This window comes from Micromonas pusilla (genome assembly GCF_000151265.4).
Source record: "Micromonas pusilla CCMP1545 genomic scaffold MICPUCscaffold_16, whole genome shotgun sequence".
NCBI classification, from domain to species: Eukaryota; Viridiplantae; Chlorophyta; class Mamiellophyceae; order Mamiellales; family Mamiellaceae; genus Micromonas; species Micromonas pusilla.
In genome coordinates this window covers 628,311-643,406 of record NW_003315897.1, presented here as the reverse complement: position 1 = coordinate 643,406, position 15,096 = coordinate 628,311, and the positions used below count along the sequence as shown (strand labels likewise).

At 69.5% G+C, this 15,096-nt stretch overlaps 3 protein-coding genes across 3 annotated transcripts; 1 reads left to right on the top strand and 2 right to left on the bottom strand.

Annotated features, from left to right (window-relative positions):
• Window positions 1–812: 812 nt before the first annotated feature.
• On the bottom strand, window positions 813–5,675 carry MICPUCDRAFT_54073 (uncharacterized protein; the record flags this gene model as incomplete). Its single annotated transcript, XM_003064033.1, has 4 exons — window positions 813–3,482; window positions 3,698–4,873; window positions 5,055–5,297; window positions 5,445–5,675. The coding sequence occupies 4 exons, from the start codon at window positions 5,673–5,675 to the stop codon at window positions 813–815; spliced, it is 4,320 nt and encodes a 1,439-aa protein (XP_003064079.1).
• A 316-nt stretch (window positions 5,676–5,991) lies between these two features.
• MICPUCDRAFT_54072 (uncharacterized protein) lies at window positions 5,992–7,107 on the bottom strand (the record flags this gene model as incomplete). The annotated part of the gene is made up of 2 exons (XM_003064032.1): window positions 5,992–6,852; window positions 7,015–7,107. The coding sequence occupies 2 exons, from the start codon at window positions 7,105–7,107 to the stop codon at window positions 5,992–5,994; spliced, it is 954 nt and encodes a 317-aa protein (XP_003064078.1).
• Window positions 7,108–7,361: 254 nt separating this feature from the next.
• On the top strand, window positions 7,362–11,180 carry MICPUCDRAFT_43320 (uncharacterized protein; the record flags this gene model as incomplete). The annotated part of the gene is made up of 2 exons (XM_003064215.1): window positions 7,362–9,767; window positions 10,257–11,180. 2 exons carry the CDS (start codon window positions 7,362–7,364, stop codon window positions 11,178–11,180), a joined length of 3,330 nt encoding a protein of 1,109 aa, XP_003064261.1.
• Window positions 11,181–15,096: the final 3,916 nt, after the last annotated feature.

Here is a 15,096-nt window from a genome sequence, read left to right as displayed (position 1 = left end):
TGATGACTCATCCCCCTCAGGTCAGTCCAGCGTCGCCGGGAGAGCGTACCTGGGCGTCGTGTGCAACTCGGCGTATAACAGTGCCGTCAACGAAGTCAAATCTCCTCCGCACACGTTGAGCTCCATGATCGTCGCGCACGAGATGGGCCACAACTTCGGGTTCGGGCACGACGGCGACGGCGGTAACGGCGAATCGTGCACCGCCAGCGACACGGTCATGGGCCCGAGCGGGTGCACGTACGCCGGCTGCGTGTGGAGCGATTGCAGCAAGGAAACGTACGACTGCTCCGCGTACGGCTCCGGCGACTACGACTACTCTTGCCTCGACGTCACGCTCGGGCTTAACTGGATCACGATCGCCATCACGATCGCCGCCGTGATGGCGTTCATCGGCCTCGCGGTGCTGGCGTTCATCGGCTGGAGGGTGTGGAGGAAGCGGCGGAAGGGCCGGGTGGGGCCGACGGCGGCGCGCGGCGGCGCGCCGAGGAAGCGGAATAAGGTGCGTTCTATACATATAATATTTTTCACCCATCGTCCGGTTTCAACATTTGATCGCGTCCCCTTTCAACTGACCGGTGAACTGTTTTTGTATGGAATGGCCCTCAGTACCTCGCCGCCATCGCGGCGCCGTTCAAGAAGATGAAGGCCAAGTTCGCGGGGTGGCGCGCGAGGCGGGCTAAGAAGAAGAACGCGAAAGTGCGCCCGCGGGGGCCGTAGGTAGACGCGGTGGGCGGAGTACTCGATGCTCGGGATGACCTATATGCGTTTCAACTTATTCTTTTTATTCGCCGCGGCGTACCTTCGACGTATTGCTACGCGTGGTGTTCCTCTAACCCGTCGATGATCAGCGCGTTCAGCGCGAGCTGCTCCTTCCTCACGGAGCTCTCCAAATCCTCGGCCCACCACGACGGCGCGCGCGGGATGGCGTCGCCGTCCGCGTCGTCGCCCCCCGATCTCGACTCGGGCGACTGCGCGCGGAACTTCCCCGGTTCCGCGGATGCGTCGCGGCGGTTCGCGTCCGCCGCCGCCGCCGCCGCGGCGGCGTCGACGCTCTCCTTGTCGCTCTTCACGTTGAACCGCCCGACTTTGACCCCGCCGCCCGGGGTCACGACGGCCTCGGTCTCGGAGGTTTCGCTCGCGCCCGCCCCGGCGATTTGAAGTTTCATCGCGTCGTCCGCCCACGTGACGTCCGTGTCCGAAGGGCGCCGCTGGCGTCCCTTCCCGCCCTTCCCAGCCTCGCCCTCTTCCCCCTCCGCCGCCGCCGCATTTCGCGCCGCGTCCGCCGCGTCCGCGAGGCCTTTGTCCCACGAGGACCCGCGGTGCAGGCTCCGGCCGGGGGACGGCGCGCCGTCGTCGTCGTCGTTTGGCTCTGGCGTTTTCGACCTCGAAGGCGCCCGCCGCCGCGCGCCGCCGCCGCCGCCGCCGCCGCCGCGGCTATCCCCCGGGGATTCGTCGTCGCCGCCGCCGCCGCCGCCGCAGAGGTCGACCGAGCTGCCGCCCGCGGCGGAGCCGGAGGCGTCGTCGCCGTCCGCGAGCACGTTCGCCATGGACGGTCCGTCGCCGACGCGCGTGAGCATCGCCATCAGCATGCCGCGGTGGATGCTTCCGCCGCGAATTTCGTTGGACTGTCCGCCGCCGCTCTTCCTCGTCGATTTTTGCTCCGGCGAGCTCGGGCCCCCGGGGCCCCCGGGGCTCCCGAGGGACCCGGCCTTCGAGCCGGCGGCCGCGCCGCTCGCCGCGTTCTCGTTCGCGGCGGCCGCGGCGCGGCGCGCGCGGCCGCTGCCGCTCTGGCTCCCCTCGCCGGAGGCGTCGTTCCCGTTCGCGTTCCCTCCGTTGACGACGCCGTCGCTGATTCGCTTGCCGCGCGCGCTGAGATCTAGATTCCCGGAGGCGCCTCGGCCAGCCTTCGTGAGGAGCTCCGTGCGCAACGTGCTGCACGACAAGTTAACCGCCTCGTACACCCGCCTGTGCCTCGCGTGGAGCTCCGCGAGCGTGAGCAGCGACGCCATCTCCACGGAGAGGGAGTCGTGCGACGTGAAGTTGAACGACGTCCGGCGATCCGACTCGTCGTCGTCGTCGCCGCCGCCGTCGCTGCGCATCGAAACCTCGCTCGGGTTGCGAGATCCGAACCTCGCGCGGGCGAACCGCTCGCGCGCGTGCTCGCGGTCCGACTCCATCGCGCCCTGGCCGCCGCCGCCCGTCGCGGATTGGCTGAGCCGCGACGGCGGCCGCGACGACGCGTCCCGCGCGCTCCCTTCCCGGTCCGAGAGGTTCAGGGACCCGTCGGTGTCGGTGTTCTCCCGCGACGGCGGCAAGCTCGGGTGACACGTCTTCATGAGGTGCGTTTCGTCCGATGACGTCGACAACAACGAGATCCCGGACTTGTCGGTGTTCTCCCGCGACGGCGGCAAGCCGTGGAGCAGGCTCACGAGCGCCTTCGGCCGAGCCGCGGACGACGACGTGGCGTCTTCTGATTCGTTCACGTCGTTCACGTCATTCTTCTCCACGCCCACGTCGTCGAAGTCGACGACGACGTCCGCGTCCACGTCAGCGTCCACGTCGGCGTCCACGTCGGCGTCCACGTCGGCGTCCTCTTCCTCGTCCGGGAACGCCTGCGCGAACGACTGCGACCGCAGCAGCTCGAGCTGTATCGCCGCCTCCTTCGCGTCCATCTTCCACAGCGTCCGCTCCAACATCCCCGCGGGCACGGGGTCCGTGTCGTCGATCCCGCGCTTGCGAAGCTTCGAGACGAGTCCGTGCACTTGCTTCGGGTCGAGCGCGACGGAGAGGATAAACGCCGCCGCGCGCGCGTAACGCGTCCGCGCCGACTCAATCTCCGCGATGCGCTCGGTGCCCACCAGCCGCGTGTCCGTCGACTTCCGTCGCGCCCTGGACCGCTCCCGGGTGCTCGATCCGCCTCCTCGGGTGCTCTCGGAGAGCCACGGGTGCTTCGCGAGCGCGGTGGACGCCGTCGGCCGCAGCGCGTCGTTCGGCGCGAGTAAAGACGCGATGAGGCGCGTGAATCGCGCGGGCGTCGACGGCGGCATCCGCGGCAGCGTCCCCCGCTGCATCTCTTCGTGCACCGCCGTCTCCTTGTCCGGCGGCGGCAGCCCGGTGAGTAACACCATGAGCAGCACGCCGACGGACCACACGTCGGACTTGGCGCCGTACGCGTCGCCGCGGCACATCTCCGGCGCGGCGAACAGTTTCGCGCCCTTCAGTCCCTCGGGGAAATCGCGAAGCGTGTCCTTTCGCTCTCCGCGCGCGAACGCGGCGCTGCCAAAGTCCACGAGGACCACCCTCGGCGGCTCTGACTTCTTCCACTCGCGGTTCAGCATGACGTTGTCCGGGACGACGTGGCGATGAACGACGCCGACGGTGTGCATGAACGACACCGCGCCGAGGAGCTGCACCGCGAGCGCTTCCCAGTCCGCGACGGTGAACCGCCCGCGCTCGGAGATGGCGTCGAGAACTTTCCCGCCCTGGTAGTAATCCAGGGTCGAAAGGCGTCAGTCGATGGAGTCGAAAGGCGTCGGGGGTGGAGTTGAAAGGCGTCGAGACGTGTCGGGATTGAAACCGAGGGGTAGTGGGCGGAGAGATGCGCCGGCAAAAGTCCTTAAGGATCGGCGTTCACCACGCCAACGCGGTCGTATGGGGACTAGTACGAATGCGAACACGCCTGGTAGTAATCCAACACCAGGTGGACAATCTTGCTCCCGCGCGCCTTCTCCTTGTACGCGTGGTACAGCGTCGGCAGGCACGGGTGCCGGCCGCTCACCGCGAGCATAGTCTCGATCTCGTGCAGCGCGTTGTCGCGGCTCTTCCCGTCGTACGCGATGGATTTGACCGCGCGCGTCGTCGACGCGACGCCGCCGTCGCCGCGTCCGAGCCGCAGCGTCGCGATCCGCACGGACCCGAACGCGCCTCGCCCTAACAGCTTCCCGACGACGTAGTCGTCGTGCAGCGTCGAGGATTCGATCACGGGAGAGCGCTTGCGGCACGTCAACGCGCGAAACAGTCGCGAGAAAACACCGCCCCCCGCGCCGCCGCCGCCGCCCGACGACGACGTGTCTTCACTCGGCGTCGCGGCGTCGACGCCGCTCGCGGCCCCCCTCGCGGCGGCGCCTCTATGACCCCACGGCGTCGGCGTCGTCCCGCCCTCGTCGAGCACTAACATGCCTCGCCGCACCGTGATGTCGTCCTGGAGGTAGTCAAACTTTTCCGGGACGATCGGCGGGTTGGCGCGTTCTCCCGCGCCGGAGTCCGCTCTCTCGAGACGCTCCGCGACGGCGTCCATATCGCATCCTCGCCCCGGCCGCGCCGCGCTCCCGCTCCCCAACCCGACGCTCCCGCCCTTGAGCGACGGGTTCGGGGACTGGTCGATCGGGTCCAACGTCGGGGAGAAGTCGAGCGACCGCCGGACCGTTGGCGACAAGGGCGGATCGTGCGGGCCGCGATGCGTCTCGCCGCCCGCGACGCGTCGATGCGCGTCGTGCGGCGCCGGCCCCGACAGCCCCAAACCCGGCCCCGAGCCCCCCGACCCTCCCGGTCCCGGGATCCCGATCACCCCGAACGCCGTATTCCTGCCCCTCCCCGACACCCCCGGGGACTCCGACGGCGACGGCTGCACCTTGCTCGCGGCGCGCAACATCTCCTTCGGCGGCGGCGCGTCCACGACGACGACGGTGATGTCGTCGTGCAACCCGCGCTCTTCGACGACGGTCCGCATGAGCGCGTCCGCGGCGTCGTCCGCCGAGTCCGCGCCGGCGGCGATCGCGGCGACGTCGCCGTCGCTCATCGCGTTCCACAGCCCGTCCGTCGCGACGACGAGACGGCCGCCGTGGGGCGGGAGCGAGACCCGCGTGCACTCGGGCTGACGATCGTACGAGCGATGATATCGGGGTGGAGTTGAAAGGCGTCAGTTGGAGTTGAAAGGCGTCGCGGTCGGGGATTGAAAGCGAGGGGTGGGCGGAGAAACACGCCGGGAAAAGTCCTTAAGGATCGGCGTTCACCACGCCGACGCGGTCGTATGGGGACCAGTGTATAGAACGCACCTCGCAGATCACCGCGGGGGAGTCGAAGTCGCCGACGGCGCGGGAGGTGGCGAGACCGCCGGGGTAGACGCGCATCGGGCCCTCTTCCTCGCCGCCGAGACGCGTCACCTCGCGGCCGTCGCGCGCGCGGTCCAACCGCGCGCCCGCGTCCGTGAGGCGCTTCGCCTCGAGCGGGTCGTCGGGGTTGTGCTCGCGCGTGAGGCGTTTGAACACGACTTTGTTCGTCGGCGGCGTCAGCGGCGCCTGCGTGGGTGAAGCGATCGGTCAGTCGAACGTCTTATGTACCGGTCAAACGTTGAAAGGGAAGCGCGGGTGAAGAGTGACGACGGGAAAAGTCCTTAAGGAACGGCGTGCACCACGCGAACGGGGTCGCATGGGAAGCAGTCTCACCTCCGCCGCCGCCGCGAAAGACACGCTCGCCGAGCGCGGATGTAACGGCGGCTTCGCGACCGTTACGGCGCCGCTCCCGCCGACGCCTTCCGAGACGTCCGCCGTGATCGTCGCGTCGTCGTCGTCCTTCGCGGCGACGCCGGCGCCCTCGCCCGTGACCAAGACGCCGCCGCCGTCGGTCCCGCCGCCGCCGCCGCCGCCGCCGTCCGATCCCGCCAGTCCGTCCGCCATCGCGCGCAACGACGCAAACCCGCCGGATAAGCGCTTGCCGTCGTTCACGCTCCCGCCGGGTCCCGACGCGTTGATTGGCGGCGGCGGGGTCGCGCGCGAGCCCGATCCCGCGTCCGGGTCGTCGAAGTGGACGAACACGGCGCCGCTGTCGCCGACGTTTGCGGCGACTGAGGGTCGAGGGTCCACGGTACGAAGCGACGAACGTCGAGGTGGAGTTGAAAGGCGTCAGAAGCGGAGTTGAAAGGCGTCGCGGTGTGTCGGGGATTAAAACCAGCGAGGGACCCTGGGCGGAGAGATGCGCCGGGAGAGAAAGTCCTTAAGGATCGGCGTGCACAACGCGAACGCGGTCGTATGGGGACCGGTGTGAGGAGGAGAACGCGCCCAAGTCGACGCGTTCGGCGACGACCGAGTCGCTCCGCCGCGCGTGATGCCCTTTGTACCCTGGGATCACGCCGCCGCGGCGGCGCTGCAGGAAGACGACGCACGCGGTCGTGCCGCCGTGCGCGTTCCTCGCGAGATTTTTCTGCGTCGTCTGCGCGCCGCCGACGCCGTCGGAGGTCAACCCGGACGGATTCGTCGTCGTCGTCTTCTTCTTCGCGTTTTTCAAATTCTTCCTCGACGCGCCCCCGCCCTTTCTCGACGCCGCGCCGCCGCCCCCCGACGGAAGGCATCGGCTGAACGGCGACGCCACGGACCTTCGAAAGTCCTCCTCCAGAGCGTGGAACGCGGCGACGCACGACGTCTCGAGAGGGCTCCCCGGCGCGTCCGCGCCGTGCGAGAGCAACGTCGGGAGGATCCGGCGCCGCGCGAACTTGGCGGCTTTCGCGCTCACGTGGCCGTCGAACACCGCGAAGCACCCTGATGAAGGAGGGTTTAGCGACGGAGGGCGGGAGGGAGGGAGGGCGGCGGGGTTTAGGGTTGAAATGTTCGCGTGTTTAGGGTTCGGAGGCGCGACGGAGGAGGCGGCCGGGGACGGCGGCGGGCGCGGAGGAGAGGACGTTCTGTTCGGAGAGGACGCGCGGTTGCACTCACCGAGCAGGTCGCCGCTGAACTCCGCGTCCGCGTCGTCGTCCGCGTCCGTCTCGTCGACGAGCTTCCCCGCGTCGCGTCGGCGCGTCGTGAGCGATTGCACGTCCGGCTCCGCGAAGTAGCGGTCCTCGCCGCGTAAGGACGCGGTCTGTTATTGCGAGGGAGGACGAGGGACGAGGGACGAGCGGAGACTAGTCAGATCCGAGCGAGCGAGCGAGCGAGCGAGATCGCGGCTCGCGATGCCTATGATGCGCCGCGCCGAGGAAAAACGACGCGACGCGGGATGAGGTCGCCGCGCGCGCGCCTGCACGGCGTAGACGCTCTTCCCCTTGCCGCCGCCGCCGCCTTCCGCGGTCCCGCCGAACACCGCGGGCGCGGCGTCGCACCTCGACGGCGACGACATGACGCTCGACCCGCCGCGGCGCTCTGCTCTCGCTCTGCTCTTCTGTCGTCGTTGTTATTCGATTTTTTGGATTTTGGCAGGATTTTGGATTTCACGCGCGCGTTCGCGTCATCCGGTCAACGGTGCGTTTTTCACCCATCGCCCGGTTTCAGCACTTGATCGCGTCCCCTTTCGAGTGACCGATGAACATATTATGTACGGACTGATGTTATCGATGGCCCTCATCACGCAGCAGACCCGGGCGCGCGATCGATATGGGCGCGTCGGACGCCGCGACGGCGGCGTCGTCGGACCCGTCCTCGTGGGAGGCGTGGGTCCTCGAGGCGGAGACGCTGTGGAACACCGTCTCCGTCATGCGCGGCGACGACGGGAAAGGCGGCGCGCCGCCCGCCGCCCTCGACGACGCGTCGACCCGTCGGCATCATCATCGTCGAGAACCCCCGGCGACGCCGCGCTACGACGACGACGACGACGACGACGACGACGACGACGGGTTCACGTTCGCGTCCCCGCACACGGTGTTCCACACCCCGGGGACGACGCGCCCGCCGCGGTCGTCGTCGAGCGCGCCCGCGATCGGCGCGCAGGCGTCGCCGACGCCGTCGCCGTTCGAACGTCGGTGGCCCGCCGCGCGATTGTTCGAGCGGTCAGTCGCGCGGGGGGAAGGGGACGGCGCGGGATCCTCCTCCGTCCCCGTCCCCGTCCCCGTCCCCGTCCCCGTCCCCGGGCCCGTCCCCGGGCCCGTCGCCGTCGCCGCCGCCGCGACGGCGACGACGACGGCCGCGGCGTCGCCCGCGCACGACGCGTACATGGCGTTCATGCGGAGCAGCGTCCGAGCGTTGCGCGGGGACGACGACGACGACGACGACGACGCGGCGGATCGCGATTTGGATTTTGATTTCAACGCGGCGGTCGGGGGCGCGACGCCGTCGACGTCCTCCCGCGCACCGCCGCCGCCGCGGCCCGCCGGATTCGCCGCGCCGTCGCCGATGCCGACGACCCCGAAGACACACGACGACAACGTCGGGATGTTCGCGTCGTGGTGGGCGGACGAACGCGCGCGGGAAAAGACGCTGCGACGATTGATCGTTCGATGGCGCCGCGCCGCGTTCCAACTCGCGACCGCGCGAACAGAACGCGCGCTCCTGTCCGCGCGCCGCGCGAAAAGTCTCGCCGCGCTCGCGGCGAAGCGCGCGATGACAGATCGCGCGACCGCGCGGAGGAAGTGGGACGCGCTGGAGGAAGAGGAGAGAGACGCCGGGCGTTCGCCGCTCGCCGCCGACGCGTTGATTCGATTCGTCCCGAGCGCGGGCGCGGACGCGTTCCACGTGCGGTCGTGGATGCGCGCGCACGCGACCGCGGCGATCACGGCGTGGAGGGCGGAGGCGGGGCGGAGCGCGGGGAAGCGCGCGATGAGGGAGAAGGCGATCGAGCACCGCCGGAGAACGTTGGGGGGGAAAGTTGGCGCGCGATGGCGCGAGTGGGCGCGACGGGAACGCGTCGTCAAAGCGCGCGGCGCGGCGGCCAAAACGACGCGGACGCTGCGCTCGAAGACGTTCGCGCTGACGCGATGGCGCGCGCGGTGCGCGGCGTCGCGCACCGCGAGAGCGGCGGCGACCGCGGCGGTCGAGAGCTGGCGCCGCGCGAGAATCGAACCCGCGTGGACGGCGTGGGCGTCGTTGCATCAGTTTTACTCCGCGAAGAACCGAGACGCCGCGGAACACTGGCTGCGCGTCGCCGCGGGCGCGGCGATCCGCGAGTGGCGACGCAACGCCGTGGACCAGATGCGTTTGCGCTCGTGGCTCGAGTTCACGACGCAGTGGTGGTCGCGACGCGAGAAGATTCGACGGTTCGACGCGTGGCGAAGCCTCGCGGTGTTTCTCACCGAGGCGCGGTCGCTCGCGGAGGACGCCTTCGACGCGCGCGTCGCAAACGCCGCGACCGCGTGCCTGCACGCGTGGCGCGACCGCACCGCGACGCTGAAGCGCGCCAGAGCGCTCGTGCGCGACGCGTGCGAGCGGTGGCGGATCGATCGATCGCGCGACGCGTTTGGAACGTGGCGCGAAGCCGCGGCGCGAGGGGCGGAGGTGTGGCGCGCCGTCGCCGCCGCCGCGGACGCGCGGACGCTCGCCGCCGCGCTCGAGCGGTGGACGATCCACGTGAACGCGGTGTGGGAGACGTACGAGCCGGTGCGGCGGAAGCTGTCGGCGTGGAAGGACGGCGCGATGCTCGGCGTGTTGTTCGATCGGTGGGTCGCCGCGGTTGGACGCGCGAGGGCGCGCGCGATCGTCGCGGCGACGCACGCGACCGCGGCGACGCGTCGACGCGCGTACCGCGAGCTTCGGCTGATCGTCGCGTATCTTCGCGAGCACCGCGCGGGCGCGATCGAGGACGCGAAGCCGTACGCGGTCAGCATACGTCTCAGAATGCACTTCACGCGGATGCGTCGCGGGTGCCGGCGGCGGAGGGAGGACAGAGACGCGCTCAACGAGACGGCGATCGCGATGGACGCGAGGTCGCGACGCGATCGCGCGTTCCAAAGGTGGCGCCTGCACGCCGCGACGCGCGTCCATCGTCGGCTGTTGCGCTTGCGCGCGGAACACCACCGTAAACGGAAGTCGCTCTTCGCGTGGCGCGCGTGGAGCGCGCTCGCCGCGGAGGTCAGGCGCGTTCTATCTCACACTGGTCCCCATACGACCGCGTCGGCGTTGTGCTCGCCGATCCTTAAGGACTTCTTTCTCTCCCGGCGTGGCTCTCCGCCCAGGGTCCCTCGCTGGTTTCAATCCCCGACACACCTCGACGCCTTTCAACTCCGCTTCTGACGCCTTTGAACTCCACCCCGATATCATCGCTCGTACGGACCCTCGACCCTCAGCCGGCGGCGTCGGATCGCGCTTCGCGCGTCCTTCGGCGCCGCGGCGTTGCGGAAAGTCTGCGTCGCGTACGGCGCGTGGAGCGAGCTGACGCGCGAGCTGCGCCCGCTGCGCCGGCGTCTGCGGCGCATCCAAGCGACCGCGGCGAGCGCCGGCGGGCGAGCGCAGTGGCGCGGCGGCGGGCGAAACGCGGCGTCGTACGGAGGAGCGAAAAAACACGACGCGAAAGCCGCGGAGCTCGACGCGCTGACGTACGTCGGCCCCGTCGTTCGCAAGGCGGCGATGAAGAGGGCGAAGCGGCTGTTCGACGGCGTGTATCGCGCCGACGGCGGCGATCGCGTCGCCGCGCGGTTCGGCTGGATGTGGGAGGCGATGATACGCGAACGCGTGAGGGACGACTTCGCGATTCGACGACAGCTGCGGCCGGCGACGCCGATCAAGTCCGTCGACGACGCGGCGGACGACGATTCGTCGTCGTCGGTCGGGTTCGGCGACCACTCGGATCTCGACGAGGAGATGTCGCTGAAGCCCGCGCCGTTCGATTGGCGGACCGGGAGCGTCGAGGAGAAAATCTCGCCGAGCTTGAAGCCGCGGTCGCCGAGCGCGTATCCGACGCGGACGCCGCGTCGGACGCGCGGCGGCGTCCGACGCGACGAATCAGATAGTGACACGTCGGATGATCCGAATCCGAATCCGAATCCGAATACGAACGACGCCGCGGCGGCGGCGCTCGCGGAGGCGGACGCGATCGAGGCGGCGAGGAAGAAGAAGATCCGCGACGCCGCCGTTGCGTCGGCGACGGCGCGGCTCGGGACGCTTCTGAACCCGCAGGGTCCCGCTCCCGCGGCGTTCACGTTTCGCACGCCGCCGAGCGAGGCGGCGACGTCGCCGCCGTCGGACGCGTCGCCGCCGTTCCCGTTCATCGGATTCACCCCCGCCGCCGGCGCCGCGAGCGCGAGCGCGAGCGCGAGCGGCTCGCGCGGCGGCGGCGGCGGAAGCGCTGACTCGCGTCGAGGCCGCGTCGACGCTCGGTGGGAGAGGGACGCGTCGACGGGAGGGTACCGGACGTCGACGGGGCGCAGGGCGCCGCCCGGAGGCGGGCCGGACCCGGTGCTGGAGCTCCTTCGCGCGCAAGCGAGCGGGCTGAGGGAGCGGACGAGAGTCGCGGAGGAGATCGCGGTGAGGGTTCGGTGGTCGTAGTCGTAGAGGCGCGCGGTTCTTTTGAGAGAAGAACTGAGAACAGCTCTGATGATTGTATCTGGCGCTCGATTCGAAATTCCGCCAGCGGAACTACTGCGTTCCCCGCCAGATCCCCGCGCCGTCGTCGTCGTCATTGCGAGCCGCGCGGCGTCCTCGCGCATCGATCGCGTCCCGCTCCCGCACGCGGTTCCTTTTGATCGCGAGCGCGCGGCGGCGACGAGGGAAGGACCGGCATCGCGCGGACGAGGACCGCCGTCCGTCGCGACGAGCCGCGGGACGACGCGGCGTCGTCGGATACGGCGCGATGGGGCACTCGAGCGCGCTGAAAGCGCTCCTGACGCCGCTCACCACGGACGCGTGGGTGCAGTGCGACTCGTGCACGCTGTGGCGACGCGTCCCGAAGCACGTCTCCGAGCGTTTAGGCGACGACGAGCAGTGGTGCGCGTCCTCTCCCTCCGTCGTTCGCGTCGTCGTCGTCGTCGTCGTCGTCGTCGTCGTCGTCGAGAACGCGATCGATCGCGCGCGAAAAAAACGGATACTTGCGCTCTCGGATCGACCGAGCGCGCGCCGCGGTTCCGATTCGCGCGGTCGCCCGCGCGACGATCTCGCGTCGCCGCCCTCGATACGATTCGATCGCGCGCGCGTCCTCGTCCGGACCGATCGTCCTCGCGTCTGTCTCGGAAGAAGCCCCCCTCATTCGCGCGTCGCCTCCGCGGGGTCGATGAAGATCGAAATATCGATCGCGTCTCATCAAATATCTCATCGTCGTACTTCGCGTCTGACCGCCGCCCGCCGACCCGACGCCGACGCAGGTTCTGCAACCTGAACAACGACCCGGACTTCGACACCTGCGAGGCCCCGCAGGAGATCGACAACGACGAGATCGACGTCCTCCTGAACGCGCAGGAGGCGGCGGAGGAGAAGCGCGCCGCCGAGGCGGCGGTTGGACGCGACGTCGTCTGCGAACCCGTCGCCGCCGCGAACATCGCGGTGAGACTGCCTCCCATACGACCCCGTTCGCGTGGTGCACGCGATTCCTTAAGGACGGACTTTTCCCGTCGTCACTCTTCACCCGCGCTTCCCTCACAACGTACGTTTGACCGGTAAGACGTTCAACTGACCGATCGCTTCACCCGCGCAGGCGACGAGCGGGGGGCCCAACGCCAACGTGTGGCATCGCATCCACAGAAACGTCTTCACGCACCGCGAACCGAAGTGTGTGACCGAGGACGACGTCCTGATATGCACGTGCGAGGTGAACCCGGAGACGGGGCTGGGGTGCGGCCCGGAGTGCATCAACAGGGACGTACTCGTCGAGTGCGACCCCGCGTTTTGCCCGTGCGGCGCCGCGTGCCAAAACCAAAAGTTTTCGCGGAAGCAGGCGCGTTCTATACACTGGTCCCCATACGACCGCGTTCGCGTGGTGAACGCCATTCCTTAAGGACTTTTCCCGGCGTACCTCTCCGCCCACCCCTCGGTTTCAATCCCCGACCGCGACGCCTTTCAACTCCACCTGACGCCTTTCAACTCCACCCCGACAATCGCTCGTATGGAATGGCCCTCAGTACGCCAAGTTGGACGTGAAGCGCACCGGACGGAAAGGCCACGGCCTGTTCACGCGCCAGGCGCTGACGAAAGGGCAGTTCGTGATCGAGTACATCGGCGAGGTGTTGCACGAGGACGAGTACAGGGCGCGGAAGCAGCGGTACGACGAGGAGCGTCGTCGACACTTTTACTTCATGACGTTGTCGTCCTCTGAGACGATCGACGCGGCGGAGCGAGGCAACGCCGGTCGCTTCCTGAACCACTCGTGCGAGCCCAACTGCGAGACGCAGAAGTGGATGGTCAACGGCGAGCTGTGCATCGGCATCTACGCGCTCTCGGACGTCGCGGCGGGGGAGGAGCTGACGTTTGATTACAATTTTGAACGGTACGGCGACGAGGCGATTAAGTGTTACTGCGGCGCGAAACGCTGCGGCGGGTGGATCGGCGCCGCGAAGCTGGACGACGACGGGTCGGCCGCCAACGACGCGAACGACCTGGACGGGTACGATCTCGACCCGGAGCCGGTCATGCTGGAGGCGGACGAGAAGGCGATCGAGCGCGAGGAGTTGGAAGGGAGGGAGGCGCGGCACCGCGCGAGGATCGCGAATCGAAGAGGGAGCTCGGACGACGTCCGCGGGGGGTACAAGCCCAGGAAGGAGAAGGACGTGTACGGGAACGACGACGACGATTACGACCACGAGGAGGATATGTCCGCGAAGAAGAAGGAGCAGCGCGAGCGCGAGCGGTCGGGCGGCGGCGGCGGCGGCGGGAGATCCCGAGGAGGAGGAGGAGGAGGAGGAGGAGGAGGAGGCGGCGGGAGATCCCGCGGAGGCCTCTCCAGCGGTTCCAAGAAGGGCAGCTTCTCCGGCGGCAGCATGCGCAGAGCCGGCAGTAGCGGCGTGTTCCAGCCGTCGTACTACGGCGCCCCGTCCACGGCGAAGCGTCGCACGGAGGTGGACGTCAAGATGGAGTCCCTCCGCGGCTCTTCCGGCGCGCTTCGAAACGCGAAAGCCGCCGTCGCGTGCATCAGGCTGTTTAACCTCGCTTATCCGGTGGACGCGAAGGGTGTGATTTACATCGCGCAGCGGGACTTGGGCCTCATCCTCGAAGCCGTCGCGCTGACGGTGAACCCGCAGACGCAGATAACGCTCATCGAGAAGGGGTTACTCACGGCGTTTCACACCGCGATTCACAAGCTCGGCGGCGCGGGTGCGAAGCAGGACTACGTTCCGGTGCTCCGAAAGATTCTCAAGATCATCAACGGCATCGCCGCGAACTCGCCGTCGCTCGTGATACAAAAGCTCTCGGACACGCGGACCGCGCGAGGGACACTCGCGCACGCGATCTGCGACCTGACCGGCTCGAGCGACCACGGCCTGCGCGGGCTCGCGTCCGACATCGCGAGCAAGCTCCCGGCGTCGGCGCGCCCGGACGGCGGCGGAGGAGGAGGAGGAGGAGGAGGAGGAGGAGGACTCGGCCCCGGCCCCGGCCCCGGCCCCGGCCAACCGCCGCTCCCCGGAGGCGGACGCCCGCCGCTCGCGTCCCCGGCCGGAAGCATCGCGCTGGACGATCGCTACGGCACCCCCGGGTCGATGTCGCGCGGGAGGAACGGCTCGGGCTCGAGTGTTAATCCGTACGGCACCCCCGGCGGCGGCGGCGGGTTCGTCACGCCCGGCGGCGTCTTACCCGGCTACGGCGGCGACCGCGGCGGCAGAGGCGACACGCCCGGATCCGGCCAACGCCCGGGGAGCTTCCAGGACCGCATGAACGACGCGGGCGGACCTCTCGGTTCCGGGTCTCGGGGCGGCGGCGGCCCGCCGCCGCGTCCCGGGGATTGGTCGTGCCCGCGCGGGTGCGGGAACGTGTTCGCGTCCAAGTCGCGGTGTTTCCGTTGCGGCGAACCGAAACCGCGCGGCGCGGGGATGGTGGGTAACGGACCGTCATCAGGCGTTTTTTCTGGTGGAGGAAGCGTCACCGGGTACGGCGCCGCCGCCTCCCGCGCGGGGGGGAGCTCCGGCGCGTACGGATCGGTCTCGAACGCCGCGTCGGCGCTGAGCGGCGTGAGCGGATACGCGACGCAGGGGGCGCCGCCCGGGAGCGTTGGAAGAAAGCGCGGGGGGTGGGACGACCGCGCTCACGACGGCGACGTGAAGCGCTCGCGGTTCGACGACCCCCCGGGCGGCGGCGGCGGTATGAGTAACGGACCGCCCTCGGGCGTTTCCGGCGGCGGCAGCGGGTGGCGCGGCGTCGTCAAATCCGACCCGCCGCCGCGCGGCTCGTCGCAGTTCGCGCCGCCCGCCGCGCCGCCCGACCCGAACGGCATCCCCGCGCCGCCGCCAGGGATGGGCGTCGTGAGCCAGCGCTCGGCGGC